The sequence below is a fragment of the Rhinopithecus roxellana genome, chromosome 4 (genome assembly GCF_007565055.1).
Source record: "Rhinopithecus roxellana isolate Shanxi Qingling chromosome 4, ASM756505v1, whole genome shotgun sequence".
In the NCBI taxonomy this organism is placed as follows: Eukaryota; Metazoa; Chordata; class Mammalia; order Primates; family Cercopithecidae; genus Rhinopithecus; species Rhinopithecus roxellana.
This window is the reverse complement of record NC_044552.1, coordinates 144,741,368-144,762,800: the sequence shown is the minus strand read 5'-3', so window position 1 is coordinate 144,762,800 and position 21,433 is coordinate 144,741,368. Positions and strand designations below refer to the sequence as shown.

At 37.6% G+C, this 21,433-nt stretch overlaps 1 protein-coding gene across 1 annotated transcript in view; it reads left to right on the top strand.

Annotated features, from left to right (window-relative positions):
- The window catches only part of UTRN (utrophin), a 603,735-nt gene that overhangs the window by 436,102 nt on the left and 146,200 nt on the right, over positions 1-21,433 (top strand). Inside the window, 1 exon segment of the mRNA XM_030928184.1 lies at positions 2,832-2,988. Coding sequence (XP_030784044.1) covers positions 2,832-2,988 — 157 coding nt within the window.

The following is a 21,433-nucleotide window of genomic DNA, read 5'->3' as shown; positions in this document are numbered from 1 at the left end:
GTGTTCTTTTCAGCACAGTCAGACTGAATTCTGAAGACTTGACTCTTTTCTCCTAATATGTCTTAATTCGTTTCCTGGGAGCAGGAATAATCTTTTAAAGTTGCCTGTTATTCTTGGACTAATTAAGGTATTTTCTTTCATTATAACCCAATTTATAGTTTGGAGATTTTACCATAAACCAAAAAATATGTATATGTACGTACTTTTGTAGTAAGAATGCCAAATTGGACATTTGACTCTGGGTAATCATTACACAACAGAAGATGGGATATCTCTACCAGAGTGCGTGCTCCATAAATGTTTGCTTGTACTGAGTAAATGAAAAACTTATTTTATTTTAACCAGTGCTCCCTCTCACACTCGTTCACACTATTTCCTTTTATATCTGTACACTGGGAGAAGGAATAATAACTTGCTTGAAGATGCAGTTTCTTTGGAAGGCAGAGGCTTTTGCTGATTTAAAACAGATACTGGTTTGTAGTTACTTCCATAATTCCTTTCTACTATTCTTAAATGATGAAGTACCATTTTTATGGGTCTTTACCTTCTAACACATTTTTGCATTACATTTTTTAAGAATAACTGGTCACTTAAAAATGCTTATAGAGTTGTAAAAACTGATTCACTTTTAAAAGGGGTAACTTGTGTAAAAGATATTCTGTAGTCGACATCATCCTAGGTTGATAATACAGTCAATAAAAGTGTTTATTGCTTTGTACATACCAAAGTACTAAAGGAGTGAACTGAAGCAGCCAAGATGTTAGAATAAGTCAATTGTCTAAAAATATGAATGCCCACAGATATGTTTGATAAAGAAATGTTTTAAGTGAAGATTTTGAAACTCTGGATGATCACTGGTTATCAATAGGCTTAGAGAAATTTAAGTTTTAAAATGTTTATAGGATAATTGAGAAAGTACCACTAAACTGAACACAAATTTAAAGTTTCTTCCTACAAAGCATTCGACCTGTTGCCCAAGAAAAGGCTTTCATCTTTCAAGATGAAAGAATTCAAATGAAACTAGAACACTGAAGGCTACTACAGAAGCATGCATTTATTTGGGCATATGGTAGTAATCCACTAAACACATAGTTATAATCTATTTGAGAATAACCAGAACAGATTTGCCAGACAAAGATTCTGCCAGATCAACTTGCTTTTTACTATGGGAAATCAAAGATGCAGAGAAGCACACAAATACCAACGTTTTCTTTTTTTATTTCGAAGCCACTTCAGCATTTCTTTTAAAAAGTATTGTCTTCATCCTTATAATTAATAGATAGTTCTTCAGATTCTAAATACTGTAAGTTTCAGTGATCAGTTTCATTATTTCTGTGCAGTCAAAAAAGACTGCATTGAAAAATACATTTGTGGGCATTTCAATACAGTAAGTGTTTGGAACTCAATTTCAAAGAAATATAATGTGTGATTTAGTTATTGATTAATGAGTTAAACTACAGACATTGAAGATGCAGGATCAAATCATCTGAAATAAAAGGCAGGGAACATGTATAAATATTTTGCACACGGAGACACTCAAGTGCTTCTTGATTGAGAACATCTGATTTCTAGCTGGCTTTTGCAATTAAAAATATTGGAAATAAATTGCAGTAGCTCAGTTAAATTTATTTGCTGCAAAATGACTTATAACTACAGAGAGAATTTTTAGTTAATATAGTTGAAATTATTTAGTTCTGCTCTGTGACAAATGAAATTATTGTTTATCAGAGAAAGGGAATTACGTATTTGACCTAAAGTTAATCAATATGAACACAGAAAAGCTGGAGCTCAAGCAGAATCAGGACCTTGTTAAACCACAGTTTTGTAAAATGAGTTCAATTGTAGCACCTGTGGAATAAATAGAACTGATAGTAAATACAAGAAAATAAATTTTCTAATCATACTGTTCTCAGAGATTTACAAAATACTTTGAAGTTCGTTCTGAATTTAAACTTTTTTTTTTTATTATTTCACACTTAACTTTTTAAAATCAGCATATGCTGATTAAAGGCAGACATGTGCCTTGTTACACCTGTAAACTTCAAAGATCATGGAGAGTCACAGTAATTCCATTTCACCAAGTTAAGGCATAAGTCCATATTCACAATCTGCCCTCTGGGGTGATGCAGAATTGAGTCAAGTCCAGTTCGATTGCTTGAGTCACTGGAGTTGTTTCTGACTGATTCATATTTTCAAATCCAGCCCACAGTGGGCCTGAGGCTGGATAAGTGGGCTTTCACCAGGGCCCTAACAAGAGCAAAAAAGGAACATGTGCGTAGATTTACACTCCTATTCTCAAGGGCCTTTACTCTTATTGGAAACTTAACCACATAAAAATGTATTTCCTAAACATTTCCCTGATTATGGAGTTCATAATCTAAGAACCTGAAGGTGCATTTCTGTGTTAAATACAGACATTATTATTGAAACAAAGACCTCACCTTTAAATGAGAGTATAAAGTACTTCAGTGATTTTGCCCAACTGTTAAAACTTGGTTTATAATTTTACATTCTATCACGGACATCCTTCTTGAAAGCCTACGTGCTGTATAGGTCTGTGTTTTAAATTTTGGTAGTTATTACCAATAAATACTCTGAATATTATAGCCTATTCAAAATAGCTGTTTCTTACAGGAAATGGATGTATGTGTGTATACATATGTGTAAATACATATATGTATATATATGTATTTGCAAGGAGTCACTCTTTTGTGGAAGTAAACATTACTTGGTCAGATGAGATTATTATGCTAAAGGAAGGTAGATAATTTTGTGAATGTAATTTGCATTTCTTAAATGTGGTTATTATTATTATTATTATTTCTCAACAGGGCCCATTTGGAGGCCAGTGCTGAGAAGTGGAACAGGTTACTGATGTCTTTAGAAGAACTGATCAAATGGCTGAATATGAAAGATGAAGAGCTTAAGAAACAAATGCCTATTGGAGGAGATGTTCCAGCCTTACAGCTCCAGTATGACCATTGTAAGGTAAGTGGATAACCTATAGTGAGTCACTTAATTCAAATTCTAGTGAGGTAGATATTTGAAATAAAATTATAGGTAAGTATCAGAGTTGAACCAATTATCACAGGATCCCCCCCACCACCACTGTCTGCTTTTAATTGTCAGTAGACATTTAAAGTGCATACATTGTTTCCATTTGTATTAAATTAAGTTTTATCTTCACATTCTTCTTTCTTTTTTTTTTTCTTTTTTTCTTTTTTTTTTTTTTTTTTAATTATACTTTAAGTTCTAGGGTACATGTGCATAACGTGCAGGTTTGTTACATATGTATATTTGTGCCATGTGGGTGTGCTGCACCCATCAACTCGTCGGCACCCATCAATTCATCATTTGTATCATGTATAACTCCCCAATGCAATCCCTTCCCCCTCCCCCCTCCCCAGGATAGGCCCCAGTGTGTGATGTTCCCCTTCCTGAGTCCAAGTGATCTCATTGTTCAGTTCCCACCTGTGAGTGAGAACATGCGGTGTTTGGTTTCTCTTCTTGTGACAGTTTGCTAAGAATGATGGTTTCCAGCTGCATCCATGTCCCTACAAAGGACGCAAACTCATCCTTTTTTATGGCTGCATAGTACTCCATGGTGTATATGTGCCACATTTTCTTAATCCAGTCTGTCACAGATGGACATTTGGGTTGATTCCAAGTCTTTGCTATTGTGAATAGTGCTGCAATAAACATACGTGTGCATGTGTCTTTGTAGTAGAATAATTTATAATCCTTTGGGTATATACCCAGTAGTGGGATGGCTGGGTCATATGGTACATCTAGTTGTAGATCCTTGAGGAATTGCCATACTGTTTTCCATAATGGTTGAACTAGTTTACAATCCCACCAACAGTGTAAAAGTGTTCCTATTTCTCCACATCCTCTCCAACAACTGTTGTTTCCTGATTTTTTAATGATTGCCATTCTAACTGGTGTGAGATGGTATCTCATTGTGGTTTTGATTTGCATTTCTCTGATGGCGAGTGATGATGAGCATTTTTTCATGTGTCTGTTGGCTGTATGAATGTCTTCTTTTGAGAAATGTCTGTTCATATCCTTTGCCCACTTTTTGATGGGGTTGTTTGTTTTTTTCTTGTATATTTGTTTGAGTTCTTTGTAGATTCTGGATATTAGCCCTTTGTCAGATGAGTAGATTGCAAAAATGTTCTCCCATTCTGTAGGTTGCCTGTTCACTTTGATAGGTAGTTTCTGTTGCTGTGCAGAAGCTCTTTAGTTTAATTAGATCCCATTTGTCAATTTTGGCTTTTGCTGCCATTGCTTTTGGTGTTTTAGACATGAAGTCCTTGCCCATGCCTATGTCCTGAATGGTACTACCTAGATTTTCTTCTAGGGTTTTTCTGGTATTAGGTCTAACATTTAAGTCTCTAATCCATCTTGAATTAATCTTCGTATAAGGAGTAAGGAAAGGATCCAGTTTCAGCTTTCTACTTATGGCTAGCCAATTTTCCCAGCACCATTTATTAAATAGGGAATCCTTTCCCCATTTCTTGTTTCTCTCAGGTTTGTCAAAGATCAGATGGCTGTAGATGTGTGGTATTATTTCTGAGGACTCTGTTCTGTTCCATTGGTCTATAGATCTGTTTTGGTACCAGTACCATGCTGTTTTGGTTACTGTAGCCTTGTAGTATAGTTTGGTAGAAGTCAGGTAGCGTGACGCCTCCAGCTTTGTCCTTTTGACTTAGGATTGTCTTGGCAATGCGGGCTCTTTTTTGGTTCCATATGAACTTTAAAGCAGTTTTTTCCAATTCTGTGAAGAAACTCATTGGTAGCTTGATGGGGATGGCATTGAATCTATAAATAACCTTGGGGAGTATGGCCATTTTCACGATATTGATTCTTCCTATCCATGAGCATGGTATGTTCTTCCATTTGTTTGTGTCCTCTTTGATTTCACTGAGCAGTGCTTTGTAGTTCTCCTTGAAGAGGTCCTTTACATCCCTTGTAAGTTGGGTTCCTAGGTATTTTATTCTCTTTGAAGCAATTGTGAATGGAAGTTCATTCCTGATTTGGCTCTCTGCTTGTCTGTTACTGGTGTATAAGAATGCTTGTGATTTTTGCACATTAATTTTGTATCCTGAGACTTTGCTGAAGTTGCTTATCAGCTTAAGGAGATTTTGGGCTGAGACGATGGGGTTTTCTAAATATACAATCATGTCATCTCCAAACAGGGACAATTTGACTTCTTCTTTTCCTAACTGAATACCCTTGATTTCATTCTCTTGCCTGATTGCCCTAGCCAGAACTTCCAACACTATGTTGAATAGGAGTGGTGAGAGAGGGCATCCCTGTCTTGTACCAGTTTTCAAAGGGAATTTTTCCAGTTTTTGCCCATTCAGTATGATATTAGCTGTGGGTTTGTCATAAATAGCTCTTATTATTTTGAGGTATGTTCCATCAATACCGAATTTATTGAGCGTTTTAAGCATGAAGGGCTCTTGAATTTTGTCAAAAGCCTTTTCTGCATCTATTGAGATAATCATGTGGTTCTTGACATTGGTTCTGTTTATATGCTGGATTATGTTTATTGATTTGCGAATGTTGAACCAGCCTTGCATCCCAGGGATGAAGCCCACTTGATCATGGTGGATAAGCTTTTGGATGTGCTGCTGAATCCGGTTTGCCAGTATTTTATTGAGGATTTTTGCACCGATGTTCATCAGGGATATTGGTCTAAAATTCTCTTTTTTTGTTGTGTCTCTGCCAGGCTTTGGTATCAGGATGATGTTGGCCTCATGAAATGAGTTAGGGAGGATTCCCTCTTTTTCTATTGATTGGAATAGTTTCAGAAGGAATGGTACCAGCTCCTCCTTGTACCTCTGGTAGAATTCAGCTGTGAATCCATCTGGTCCTGGACTTTTTTTGGTAGGTAGGCTATTAATTGTTGCCTCAATTTCAGAGCCTACAATTGGTCTATTCAGGGATTCAACTTCTTCCTGGTTTAGTCTTGGGAGAGTGTAAGTGTCCAGGAAATTATCCATTTCTTCTAGATTTTCTAGTTGATTTGTGTAGAGGTGTTTGTAGTATTCTCTGATGGTAGTTTGTATTTCTGTGGGGTCGGTGGTGATATCCCCTTTATCATTTTTTATTGCATCTATTTGATTCCTCTCTCTTTTCTTCTTTATTAGTCCTGCTAGCGGTCTGTCAATTTTGTTGATCTTTTCAAAAAACCAACTCCTGGATTCATTGATTTTTTGGAGGGTTTTTTGTGTCTCTATCTCCTTCAGTTCTGCTCTGATCTTAGTTATTTCTTGCCTTCTGCTAGCTTTTGAATGTGTTTGCTCTTGCCTCTCTAGTTCTTTTAATTGTGATGTTAGAGTGTCAATTTCAGATCTTTCCTGCTTTCTCTTGTGGGCATTTAGTGCTATAAATTTCCCTCTACACACTGCTTTAAATGTGTCCCAGAGATTCTGGTATGTTGTATCTTTGTTCTCATTGGTTTCAAAGAACATCTTTATTTCTGCCTTCATTTCGTTATGTACCCAGTGGTCATTCAGGAGCAGGTTGCTCAGTTTCCTATGTAGTTGAGCGGTTTTGATTGTGTTTCTTAGTCCTGAGTTCTAGTTTGATTGCACTGTGGTCTGAGAGACAGTTTGTTATAATTTCTGTTCTTGTACATTTGCTGAGGAGTGCTTTACTTCCAACTATGTGGTCAATTTTGGAATAAGTGCAATGTGGTGTTGAGAAGAATGTATATTCTGTTGGTTTGGGGTGGAGAGTTCTGTAGATGTTTATTATGTCTGCTTGGTGCAGAGTTGAGTTCAATTCCTGGATATCCTTGTTAACTTTCTGTCTTGCTGCTCTGTCTAATGTTGACAGTGGGGTGTTAAAGTCTCCCATTATTATTGTATGGGAGTCTACGTCTCTTTGTAAGTCTCTAAGGACTTCCTTTATGAATCTGGGTGCTCCTGTATTGGGTGCATATATGTTTAGGATAGTTAGCTCTTCCTGTTGAATTGATCCCTTTACCATTATGTAATGGCCTTATTTATCACTTTTGGTCTTTGAGGGTTTAAAGTCTGTTTTATCAGAGACTAGGATTGCAACCCCTGCTTTTTTTTGTTCTCCATTTGCTTGGTAGATATTCCTCTATCCCTTTATTTTGAGCCTATGTGTGTCTCTACATGTGAGATGGGTCTCCTTTATACAGCAAACCGATGGGTCTTGACTGTTTATCCAATTTGCCAGTCTGTGTCTTGTTATTGGACCATTTAGTCCATCTACACTTAAGGTTTATATTGTTGTGTGAACTTGATCCTGTCATTGTGATATTAGCTGGTTATTTTGCTCGTTAGTTGATGCAATTTCTTCCTAGCATCGATGGTCTTTACATTTTGGTATGTTTTTGCAATGGCTGGTACCGGTTGTTCCTTTCCATGTTTAGTGCTTCCTTCAGGGTCTTTTGTAGGGCAGGCCTGGTGGTGACAATATCTCTAAGCATTTGCTTATCTGTGAAGGATTTTATGTTTCCTTCACTGATGAAACTTAGTTTGGCTGGATATGAAATTCTGGGTTTAAAATTCTTTTCTTTAAGAATGTTGAATATTGGCCCCCACTCTCTTCTGGCTTGCAGACTTTCTGCCGAGAGATCTGCTGTTAGTCTAATGGGCTTCCCTTTGTGGGTAACCCAACCTTTCTCTCTGGCTGCCCTTAACATTTTTTCCTTCATTTCAACTTTGGTGACTCGACAATTATGTGCCTTGGAGTTGCTCTTCTTTAGGAGTATCTTTGTGGCATTCTTTGTATTTCCTGAATTAGAATGTTGGCCTGCCTTACTATGTTGGGGAAGTTCTCCTGGATGATATCCTGAAGAGTGTTTTCCAACTTGGTTCCATTTTCCCCCTCACTTTCTGGCACCCCAGTCAGACGTAGATTTGGTGTTTTCACGTAATTCCATATTTTATGGAGGCTTTGTTCATTTCTTTTTCCTTTTTTTTCTCTAGACTTCTCTTCTCACTTCATTTGATTCATTTGATCTTTAATCATTGATACTCTTTCTTCCAGTTGATCAAGTCAGTTACTGAAGTTTGTGGATGTGTCACGTATTTCTTGTGTCATGGTTTTCATCTCTGTCATTTTGTTTATGATCTTCTCTGCATTAATTATTCTAGCTATCAATTCTTCCACTCTTTTTTCAAGATTTTTAGTTTCTTTGCGCTGGGTACGTAATTCGTCCTTTAGCTCTGAGAAGTTTGATGGACTGAAGCCTTCTTCTCTCATCTCGTCGAAGTCATTCTCTGACCAGCTTTGATCCATTGCTGGTGATGAGCTGCACTCCTTTGCAGGTGGAGATGCGCTCTTATTTTTTGAATTTCCAGCTTTTCTGCCCTGCTTCTTCCCCATCTTTGTGGTTTTATCTGCCTCTGGTCTTTGATGATGGTGACGTACTGATGGGGTTTTGGTATAGGTGTTCTTCCTGTTTGATAGATTTCCTGCTAACAGTCAGGACCCTCAGCTGTAGGTCTGTTGGAGATTGCTTGAGGTCCACTCCAGACCCTGTTTGCCTGGGCATCAGCAGCAGAGGCTGAAGAAGATAGAATATTGCTGAACAGCAAGTGCTGATGTCTGATTCTTGCTCTGGAAGCTTTGTCTCAGGGGTGTACCCCACCATGTGAGGTGTGAGGTATCAGTCTGCACCTAGTGGGGGATGTCTCCCAGTTAGGCTACTCAGGGGTCAGGGACCCACTTGAGCAGGCAGTCTGTCCATTCTCAGATCTCAACCTCCATGCTGGGAAATCCAGTATTCTCTTCAAAGCTGTCAGACAGCTGTCAGACTCCACCGAGAGGCAGAGTCTACAGAGACAGGCAGGCCTCCTTGAGTTGCGGTGGGCTCCACCCAGTTCGAGCTTCCTGAAGGCTTTGTTTATCTACTTAAGACTCAGCAATGGTGAGCGCCCCTCCCCCAGCCTCGCTGCTGCCTTGCAGTTAGATCTCAGACTGCTGTGCTAGCAATGAGGGAGGCTCCGTGGGTGTGGGACCCTCTGGGCCAGGTGTGGGATATAATCTCCTGGTGTGCCATTTGCTAAGACCCTTGGTAAAGTGCAGTATTAGGGTGAGAGTTACCCGATTTTCCAGGTGTTGTGTGTCTCAGTTTCCCTTGGCTAGGAAAAGAGATTTCCTTCCCCCTTGCACTTCCCAGGTGAGGGAATGCCTCACCCTGCTTCAGCTCTCACCAGCACTGATTGTCCGACACTCCCCAGTGAGATGAACCCGGTACATCAGGTGAAAATGCAGAAATCACCTGTCTTCTGTGTCGCTCGCACTGGGAACTGGAGGCTGGAGCTGTTCCTATTCAGCCATCTTGCTCCCGACCTCCAGGAGTTAGGATTTCAACCTGTAAATTTTGGTGACACGTCGACATTCAAACTATAGCAAGTAGTTTCATTTCTACACAGAATTGTTCTGAGAATCAAATGAAATAATGGAAATGAAAGTAATTTAGGAATAATAAAGTGCTGAAGGGCAGTATATAATTTTATTCAATTATATATATTCTGTCAAAAGCAACCTTGTTTACCAATTACCAAGAGTAATGTTTTAAAATTATATTACATTAATCCATACTTATATAAATCTACGTTATTACAATTAGGGCTAATGATTATACATTTGTAGATTCAGAGCAATATTTGAAGAAATGTGATACTTACCTGTAATTATTTATCTTACTGAACATCATCAGTCATAATTATTGAATAGTCTAAGCATAGTTTCACCTTAGCCTTGCATCCAAGAATTCCCTTCCTAAGAGTTTATTTAATAGTTTTTGGCCAGTGTTCTAACATAAACATAAGTCTCTAACTTATCCTGAGTCTTTTCTTAAATCAAAATCTCTTACGGTTGTGTGAGAGATTACTCTATATTTCAGGGCAGCTTTTTTTTTCTTTAAGTCCTTGAAAATATCCTTTTTCTCTGCTGTCATATTCTATTGTTCAGGAAGAGTCTTTATTTAGTGTATATGCATGTATAATTTAGAATTGTCAATTACTGGACTGAAAGGACCATAAGAAATAAGTTAGTCCAGTCCCCTTATTTATGGTAGAGGAACATGAGATCCACAGTATAGTTTAAGGAAACCTGAATTTTCATCCCTCCTTCCCTCTCTTACTTTCATTTACTTACTATATGCCTGGCAGTTTATTTTATTTTTTAAGGAAAAATAGGTTTATTTTTAAAAGAAATCAATTCTCTATTTAAACATACACAAGACAGCATCTTTCATTTAATCCTAAACTTGATTATGTATTCTCATTATAATATTCCAGTGACATTCTGGAAATACATTTCAAGGATATCATCATATGCTTATTGGTAAATATCAAACAAAGCTACTGACTTTGAGGGAAAATTTTCAGTATTTTTTTTTTTTAATCTACCCAGAGATGCTCATCCCACTGTATATCTGGGATTTTTCTGAACATTCTCAAATTTTAACAAAGTTATTTTTTTTTCCATTGCATACATCAATACGCTAAATTCTCCACAATAATCCAGGTAAAATAATGATAGTGTGTGAAAACTAGTGTATTTTCTAATACTGCCCATGATAGAGTGAAATTACAGCATAAAGAGTAGCCAGAAACCTATACTATAAACATTATCTGGCTCCAAGTAACTTGCAACAAATAACTACTAATAGGACTATACATAGCACATAGAACACAGCAATCCTGAATTGTAGTATGCGTGTAAAACCATTTAAAGCATTTTTTTCTCAACCTTTTTTATCATTAACCTCCTTTTCAAGTATAAAAATTAAATTCAAATTAAATTAAATAGCTTTAACTATAAATTTCTTCCTAATAAGAAAAATTAATACTAAAAGATTTTGTTGGGTAGGATGATTTTGGAAGGTCATAATCCATATCTAAGATTTTTTTCACCCCAAGAACCAATTTTTTTCCCCAGTTGAGAATGTAAGGGTTAAAGTTGAAATAAATTAAATAGCCTTTAGCATTATTAGAGAGAAAAAAACCTAATGAGTAACAGTGAAGGTTGAGATAGTTGACTTCTAGACCATCCCTGTCCCATACTTGCTGTGCGATCAGGGAAGAAATCATGTCTCTTTATTTTCTTGTTTAGGAGAATACAGTAATAGCATAAAACCTAATAGCTTGGAAAAATCACTTAATCTCACTGGACTGAGTGAGGCTATTAATTCAAAGAATTGGTATACATCAGTTGTTTTCAATTCTGGCTGCACTTTCCTAGGGCATATAAAAGATATCAATGCTCAGTTATATTTACCCAGACCAATCAGACCAATTAAGCCAGTCTCTGGAGGATATGGTCGCAACCTATAGTGTAAATCAGAATCACCTGATGGGCTTGTTAAGCCACAGATTGGTAGGCCCCACTTTCAGAGCTGCTGATTCAGCAGGTTTTGGGTGGGGCCTGCAAATGTGAATTATCAAGTTCTCAGGTAATGTTATGCTATTAGTCTATTGACCACACTTTGAGAACTGCCGGACTACGCATTTTTGTAAGATTGAATGTGTGTGTGTGTGAGTGTGTGTGTGTGTGTCCCCAGGTGAATTCTAATCTCAAAAGTATTCGTATAGAAAATTTCAATAAGGCCGGGTGCGGTGGCTCAAGCCTGTAATCCCAGCACTTTGGGAGGCCGAGACGGGCGGATCACGAGGTCAGGAGATCGAGACCATCCTGGCTAACACTGTGAAACGCTGTCTCTACTAAAAATACAAAAAACTAGCCGGGCGAGGTGGCGGGCACCTGTAGTCCCAGCTACTTGGGAGGCTGAGGCAGGAGAATGGCATAAACCCGGGAGGCGGAGCTTGCAGTGAGCTGAGATCTGGCCACTGCATTCCAGCCTGGGCGACAGAGCGAGACTCCGTCTCACAAAAAAAAAAAAGAAAAAAAAAGAAAATTTCAATAAGGTTCTTTTAAGCTCTAGGATACTGAGATTTTAATATAATAAGAGCTGTTAAACATCAAGATGGCCTATAGAAAGGAGACCTATGGATAAATATCAACTTCTTGGTCAGTTTTCATTAAAAACTCGTTTCTTAAAGGCTTTTACAGTATTTTGTTGAAAATTAACTTTTTTTTAGCTGCATATATGGGTCTTGACTTCATTTTTCAGTAAAGATAACTTATTTTGTTATCAGTGTCTCATCATTTGACAAGAGCAATGGAAGGTTTGGATAGTAACCAGCTGTTTTTGAATTGCTTGAAGAGAATCTTGTAAATTTGTAGTGCAGAGGTAATTCTGTGATTGCTTCGATACTTGGAATTGCAGCAGTGCTATAGGTACTGATTCTTTTACAAGACCATTTATAAACCAAGAAGTCTTCTGTATTTTCCAGTCCCAAAACTGAATCAATAAAAAAGTGTGCCATTTTTTAGATAAAGTATTTAGAGGCTTTGCCTTTGGCCTTTCATATTTTCCTTTCTTCTCTAGAGGCTCTGACTCCTTAGGCCTCTGACTCCTCATGCCTTCATCCCCTCTGAGTTCTCTAGGATCTAAGACACGAGAGAGGTCCTGGTATAGAAAAAAAAAACACAGCCCCGTTTACGTGAAATTTACATTCAAGGGAGATCCTGTGCTCATCCTTAAACTTAGAGTTCTTGTTCTCTGTGTTTTGAGAAATCATTTCCCAAGAGGTTATGGCTGAGCTGTGAACTGCACATTGTTATCCCAAAGCTCTGGTTGTCTTTGCCCAGTCATCCATTCTATAACCCCCAATTTTTCTCCTTGGTGTTTTAGTCTGTCTTTTGGTGCTATAACAGAATGTCAGGGACTGAGTCATCTATAAAGAACAGATTTATTTGGCTCACACTTCTGGAGGCTGGGCTCACAGTTCCAGGGGCAGGGGAGTTCAAATCAAGGGGCCAGTATCTGATGAGGGTCTTCAGGCTGTGTCACTTCATGGTGAAAAGCAGAAAAGGCAAGAGAGTGTTCGTGACAGAGAGGAGATGGAAGCTGAACTTATCCTTTGAGCCCACTCCCTCTATAACTAACCCACTCCCACTGTGATAATGACATTAGTCCATTCATGAAGGTCCAGCCCTCATGACCTAATCACCTCTTAAAGGCGGCTCCTCTTAATATCAGCACAGTGTCACTTAAATTTCATCATGAGTTTTGGAGGGGACATTCAAACCATAGCATTTTGTTATGATTCAGGCAAGCTTTCAGTTCATGTACCCATTTATTTACAATCTCTTCTTTAAGGGAATATAGAACTCTTTTCAATTATAACATTATGATGTAGCTTTAAACGGAACATAAAATAACTTTTAAAACCAATTTTTTCAGGTATGTTTTAGCTTATTGAAATAAAGTTGCTTCTCTTTTCATTTAGTCTTGTCTATTATTATAAGTTCTGTTAGTATTTTTTCTGATCTCTTACTTTTTAGGTCTTTTCCTTTTTGTAATAAAATTTAAAAATCTTTTTAGCTACAAAAATCTCTTCTCCTACAGCTCAAAACTATGTAATTAGAATCAGTCAAGATCAACTCTCAGATGGCTTGATACTAATATTAGCCAAGGTTTTTTATTCCCTAAAATTTCCCATAGAAAGTAGGGGACCTTGTACTTGATTTCTAATTCATTCTCTAATCTTAAGGTAATAGTTTGAATTACTTTATTTCAAGCAACACAGTACTGATTAATTTGACATAAACTCTCACTGCTAATTTAAGATGCCTAAAGAATATCAGATGGAAGTTTGTGAAGAGACAAAGAACTTAACACTAACTTAATTATTCCAAAATATATGATCTCATAAATGCAAGCTTTGAATGCCACTGTATACAACCTTAAGGGGTTGATTTATAGAAACTCATATATTCTAAGTCTTCCCATTCCTAACTATCTTTATATATTCTAGTCCTTTATATGTACGTAAATGGTTTAATGACTCCTTTTCATAGGGGTAGTCTGTGATAATGGTAGTGCCAATCATTTCATTCCTCATCCATCCATCCATCCATCCATCCATCCACCCACCCACCCACCTATCCACACTGTTCACCAAATGCCTTAATGTTAAAGTTGATGCTTATGTACAAAGAGCAATAAGGTATAGCCTCTGCACCTCGGTGATGTATTTTAATAATTCCTATTACTAAAAACCCTGTGTGTGTAGTTTGTTGGCTATATCCAGAGAGAATACTTTACATTTAAATGTTTAGGTGATGGCTCTGAGATTTCTCCTTAGAATGCTACTAAAAAGCAATGGTTTAACTCATCTCCTATATTCAAACACCTAGCAGTTATAGATCAGATATAAAAAACAGAAAACCAAACATGGCATTGTGGGCTCCAAAACATGACAATCATTCTACAGGCCAGAAACAAAGCAGAAAGGCAAACTAGCTAGTGATGTTGATGCTGCTGGAAAAATGTAGCAGACCCTGGTGATGAGCAGGCAGGAAGCCCCATAGCAAAGACTCAGTTCAAAACCCTTTTCTTACACACGGAAATAAGTGATTCACAGATTGGCTTCCTTTCCTTCTGTAGTGTAAATGCCCCAGGAACTGCTATTATGAAACATCAGTGTATTGTTGATCCTTAATTAAATGTGTGTACTTTCTTGGGTGTTTTAACCAGTGTCTCAGAATGTTGATATATTTTCAGCAACATCAGTAATAAATACTTTGTTCAGTGCTTCAACAATACATAAACATTTGAGACTTGGGGCCTAGCACATAGTAAACACTCAGTTAAAGGTGGCTGATATCTTTTCCCATAATTGGTGGGAGTCTTTTCTGATAGTTTTGATCATTTTTATTTTGTTTAAAACTATATAGGCTACATGAGCAGTTTTAACTAAGTAAAACTGTATTAATACCTGTTATTTACCACCTAGTATAACCCAACAGAAATAACTTTCAATTACTCTCTAGATTAACCTGTCAAATTAGACAAGGGTCATCTTCCAGTCTTTGCAAGTAAAGTTTGGTAAACAGCACAATCATATTATTTTTTTCATGTTTGATTCCCCCAAATGTTAAAATAAATTGCTACTTAAAAAATATATAGTGTTTTAAGGACTGTTTTAAAATAAATGGATAGGCTGGGCACTGTGGCTTACACCTGTAATCCCAGCACTTTGGGAAGCCGAGGCAGGTGGATCACTTGAGGCCAGGGGTTCGAGATTAGGTGGGCCAACATGGTGAAACCCCATCTCTACTAAAAACATAAAAATTAGTCAGGCGTGGTCGTGGGTGCCTATAATCTCAGCTACTTGGGGGGTTGAGGCAGGAGAATCGCTTGAACCCAGGGGGCAGAGGTTGCAATGAGCCAAGATCACACCACTGCACTCCAGCCTGGGCAACAGATTGAGACTCCTGTCTCAAAAAACACCAAAAAACGAACTTGCTAATTAAATAATAAAATAAATGGATAAAGTGGAATCTTCCCATCTAATGACTTAAATCAAATTTTTAGTATCATTTTTGAAACTTTGAAGAAGCTGAGGTCACGTATATGCAACTTTCCTTTCAAGAATGTGAGCTTATCGTTCAGTCAACAATTACCTATAATGCACCTACAATGTATATAGCATTTGTAATGTTGTGGATTTACTCTAGTTAAATACTCTTGAGTGGATAAAATTGCAGATGCAGATTTCACTGTTCAATTTGCACTTCATTTTCATAACAATGTAAATATTAAGTTATATAGGAGCAATTATCAGAGCTCTAATACCTTTTCTCCAATAGAACGCACATTTGATGTTAGAAAAGCAAATCTAGAATAATTGAAAGTGCATGATTCAGGTATAATTTCTTGTTTGTGTGTTCTTTCCCTCAGGGCTACTCTGGCCTTTGCTTAACCCGGTTGATTCCTATATTCAAGCTTTATTATATAAGACTCAGAACATATCTGGCCTTAAGCGGAATTACCAAGAAACATTAGCAAACTTACTCATTAAAATAACAAATTCTAACATTGTCTTTAAAACAACAACACCCTACCGTTACATTTAGGCTGTGTGTGTGTGTGTGCGTGTGTGTGTGCGTGTACACGTAGGTGTGGTAGAATTTTTTTTTCCCTGCTAAAGTAATCGGAGACTCTGCCTGCAATTCAGTAATTTTGAGGTCTTGCTGTGTTAGAAGGTTGCCTACAGTGGGAAACTGGTCTTTTTCTGAAAATAAAAAAAAAATTAATTTCCAAGCTCCTCTCCAACCTTTGCCAATCTACGTTGACTTCTTCCTTATTAAACGCTCATCTCCCTAAAGCCTGTTAGTTAAGCTGTTACTTGTGTGCAGGGCCTAAAGCAGTGGTTCTCTCAGTGAGCCTACACCTACCTGCCACACCCCAGTTGTCTGCACGTGGACTTGTCTCCTAATCGTAATATGTAATATTGCAACCTTACCCCAAAGGGCCATAGAATATCCATGTTTAGAGGGAGAGGTGAGACAGCCTAATAGGTGTCACTCTCTGGTGGTAAAATTAAGAGTGGATCACAAATGTAGGCAAGAAACAGAGGCCTGTAAAACCAATGAACCCTTTTACAAAACAATCATTTTACTGCCTCTGTACATATTTAGCCCAGAGACAATTTATTTTATCTAGCAGTTAGTTCATGTATTCATTCAGGTTGAAACTTCTGTATTGTACCTGATGTTTGCCACATACTTTCCTAGGTGCCAAGCATGCATGAGTTTGTAAGACTATTTTTGCCACCGTGGAGCTCACTTCACTGTCTAGCAGTGATGCAGGCATGAAAACAAGTAACTACAGTAGATATGAAAAGTGCTGTAATACAGGCATGGACACACAGCCAAGGAGACATGAATCACGATTATTTGTGCTTAGGAAGATTGGGAAAGGCTCCATAGAGTAAGATGCTTTTGAGCTGAAAGATACCTTGGAATAAGTAAGAAATCACTAAAGGTTGTTGCCAAAATGCTTTAGGGAGAAAATCCTCCAAATTAGCCATGGCATGTTTTGGAGTACACAATAGAGTAAGGGGTGCTGCTTACCTCCTTTTGTGATGATACTTCGAATAAGGCTGAAAGAAGAAAATACAAGTTCAGCACCTAATCCAGTGCCACATTAGAATAAGTACTAATTGAGGATCCCTTAGCTGAAATATTTGGGACCACAAGTATTTAGATTTTGGATTTTTTCATATTTTGGAATATTTGCATTACACTTCCCAGGTGACCATCCCTAATCAGAAAATCTGAAATCCAAAATGCGCCTATGAGCATTTCCTTTGAGTACCATATTGACACCCAGAAATGTTTGGATTTTGGTTTATTTTAGATTTTGGATTAGAGATACTCAACCTGTATTGCATATATTAGGTGGATGAAGGAATACATTTATGTGTGCATGTATTTTAAAGAGTAAAGGGGGCTGGGAGTGGTGGCTCATGCCTGTAATCCCAGCATTTTGGGAGGCTGATACAGGAGAATCTCTTGAACCCTGGAGGCGGAGGTTGCAGTGAGCCGAGATTGCGACATTGCACTCCAGCCTGGGAAACAAGAGCGAAACTCCATCTCAAAAAAAAAAAAAAAAAAAAAAAAATACAAGGAAGGATACTATTTTATTACTATGAAAAGCAAAAGAATTTCTGTCTCATTTTTAACATTGATATTTAGTATTCTGATTCAGGCATTATTTTTGATGTCTGTGGGGTGGAACCAAAATGAATTTTGTGTATTAACTGCTCACTGAGGGATGTTAACTAAAACTTTCAAAGCACTATGTAGGAGATTTTTATTTATTTATTTATTTTATCTGCATACCAGTGGAAAGTAAGCCTGTTTTCTTTCTCTTTTTTCATGTAGTTTTATTAGTGCTATCAAATTTAATGAGTGTTCTGCTCTTTTCTGCTGTCATTCTCTAATGACTTCAGATCCATATATGCTGATTTAACTTTGAAAGCAAGTTGGGAAAAAAGTAAATTACATTCTAGCAGGTTTGTCTCATGTTTGTATCATTTATTTTTTTCTGCTTACATTCTCCAGTAAGCAGTTAACTGCTTTTTTGAAACCAAAAGCTTAAGAATCCTGCTGTACCAACAATACCTCTATTTGTTATAGTTCAGCTGCCCTGCATTTAGGGCCAGCTTCTCGGGTGTCCCGTGCAGTCACACAGGGCTCTGCTCTTACAAGGTTTCTGCACTTGGCTTAATGTTCTTCTGCTGCCATCTTGAGATTCTTAGTAATATTTGGACAAGGGACCCTGTCACACTGAGGTCTGCAATCACATAGCCAGACCTGCTTACATTGCGAAGAACATTAACGTATATGTTCTGACACACGTAAAATGTAACACAACATTGAATGCCTCTTAAAACTTGCTTCAAGCATCTTTCCATCTCCTTAGGTAAGGAAGCCATCCTGAGCCCCACTCTGAGTTACATGCCGCTTGTAATTTGCGATGTCTCTCTTTGTTAGTATTGGCTGAGCTTTGTCTAGGGGTGGTTCATTCCAAGACCTCACCTTTCCTGTTGACTTATTAACTGTTCCTCGCACTCTACTTGACTTCTAGAACACTGCACTCTTCTGATGTTTTTCTTACCTCACTGATAGCTCCTTCTCAGTTTCCCTTCCTGGTTCTTCCTTCTCTCCCCTGTCTCCCAAAATTGGAATGTGTCACTTGTCAGGCCATGTCACCTTCTCTATACTCACTCCTTCTGGGGTTTAAAAATGCCATCTATATGCCAAGCACTCCCAAATATATATCAGTTTACATGTCATCTCTGCTTGAGTGTGTAATAAACACCTCACACTTAATATGACCAAACTGACTTCCTGAATTGACCCCTATAACATGTTCTACCCAGTGTTCTACATTTCAGTTGGTAGGAATCTTATTTCAGTTGCTTAGGTAACAAATAATAGTCACCTTCAGTCCTGTCTTTCTCTCATTTTCAGTCTCTTAGGAAATCCTGTTGGTTCTCTGTGCAAAATATAGAATCTGAATCTACCACCTGTCACTCCTGTGTCTCTGGAAGTATCAGTCCAGCAACCAGCGTGTTCCTACTAAAATAAATCAAACTCTGTAGGGGCTTCCTAACTTATTCAGAGGAAAAGCCACAGTTCTTGGAATGGTCTGCAAGGCCCTACCCGATCTGACCTACCCCCTACTCACACCTTGCTCGCTCATTTCCTCTCTTGCTGTTTTTTCTCTTACACACTGGTTTCGGCCTCACTGGTCCCTTGCTAAGCTTTCAGTCACAGTGCCAGGCTGTCTGCTCTGCCACAAATGCCCCTCCTTTTTTTCTTTTTTTTGAGACGGAGTCTTGCTCTGCCGCCCAGGCTGGAGTGCAGTGGTGCCATCTCGGCTCACTGCAAGCTCCACCTCCCAGGTTCACGCTGTTCTCCTGCCTCAGCCTCCCGAGTAGCTGAGACTACAGGCGCCCGCCACCATGCCCGACTAATTTTTATTTTATTTTATTTTTTTAATTTTTAGTAGAGACAGGGTTTCATCATGTTAGCCAGGATGATCTCAATCTCCTGACCTTGTGATTCGCCCGCCTCAGCTTCCCAAAGTGCTGGGATTGCAGGCATGAGCCACCGCACCTGGCCCAGAGAATGCCCATTTTTTACTCAGCTTCTCTAGTTGAACTACAGCTCCCTCTGAGCACTCCTTCTCTCTCACTCTGTCTTTGTCTCCCTCTTTCCCGCTCTCTCTCTCCCTCCCTCCCCCCGACCCTTTTCTACTTCTTTCTGTTTCTATAGCATTTATCAGAATCTAACACAATGACTTACTTTCTATGTCTTTTTTTTTTTATGCCTGTTACTCTGGATGCTCGATAGAAGTTGAATGTTGACTGAGAAAACTATACCCAAAGGGAACATGTCTTTTGGTGTGAATGTTCCTTTTGTCTCTTTATTTCTCAATAATTCTTTTGTATTCATTTGCGTTCTAAAGAATATTAGATTTTGAAAATATTCCTACTTTAAATAGCCAAATCTTTAATAAAGGTTATAGCTGACATAGAAGTGTAAGCAATAATCTTTTCTCAAGAGCTAGAAATCATCTCAGTTACATATTTGAAATGTAAACAAATTAAATAACACAATTGCACTTTATGCCTTGATATTGTAGTCAGTTCAGAGGTTATCTTTTCTCTATCTTAATACCGCCTAAATCGTTCAACTCAAAAATGGGAAAGATTTTTATGTAAGGGAAAATGAATTGGCATACCTTTAATTGTTGAGATAGTTTTTAAAATATATCTTATTTTTTTTAGCTGTATGTACTGAATATTGCCAGATTCTTCCAGTGTTTGTGCTTCTCTCTGGGTTGTAGAAATTTAATACCTTTGAAAGCTAGATGAGTTGAGAGTTTTAACAAATGCAGGGAGTAGCTTAAACATATGGAGTCTCTCATTCAGTGACTATGTGGTCATGCATTATATGTTGTAAATAAATCTAGCCTGAAGTCACTGAAACAAAATATAAAGGGAAAGTTTTATGATTGTTACAAATATAAAAAATAGCCTTCTAAAACACATTTGTAATTCTTAATAATACTGTCCTTTGAAAGTAGTAATTTATTCAATGCTAAATGAGCTCAATTCTAGTGGGCATTCCTTTCTTAAAAGTATAATTTTTAATTATGAAAATAATAACATATTGCAGAGTTTATAAAATAAAGAATAAAAACATGGCCATAATTTTATCACCATAACAACCCTTTTCTTTTTGCATATCTACCTTTTGCATAGTTTCAGTTGGGTGCAGAGTTTTTCTGTCGTCTTTTTCACTTAGCTACATGTCATGCCTATTTCTTCACATTGCTATGTGGTCATTATCACAATAATTTTTCAAGGTTGCATAATGGTCTCTAGTGTGACCATATCATAGAACCTAAATATATTCCAGGTGTTGGAGATTTAAGTTTCTTTCAATTTTTAAAATATGATAAATAATATTAAAATGAACACTTTTGTGTTTATAGCTTTTTTGGATCATTTTCTTAGGATATATTCCCAAAGGTGAAATTCCTGTTTCTCGCAATATGACCATAGTAATGACTCTTGATATATTGCCAGCCTACTTTCCCAAATGATCTAACCAATTTTTTGCCTCCAGCAATGTGTGAAAGTGAAGCTTTACTGTACCCTGGCCTGTGATTTCTCATTTTTGTTCTATTTTTAGTGATCCTTGTATTGTTAGCATTAAAATACTAGTACCTCATAAATGTGTAGAAATTTAGAAAACAATTTTGGAATATCAGACACCTGAGTCAAGGTTCTTTCCACAAAGAGGAAGAGGAGAACTGGTTCGATGTTAGGTTAGTCATGCCTAGAAGGATAGGAGAAAAGCTGTCCATGGTTTGTTAAACACATTAGTTGAAAAAATTTATATTTATCCCAAATTAGTGTGTGTGATGTCATCTAGCTGACCATTTATACCTCCTTAGAGCATTGCTTTGCCGTTTTATTCTGGAACAAATTGGTTCACAAAAAAACCA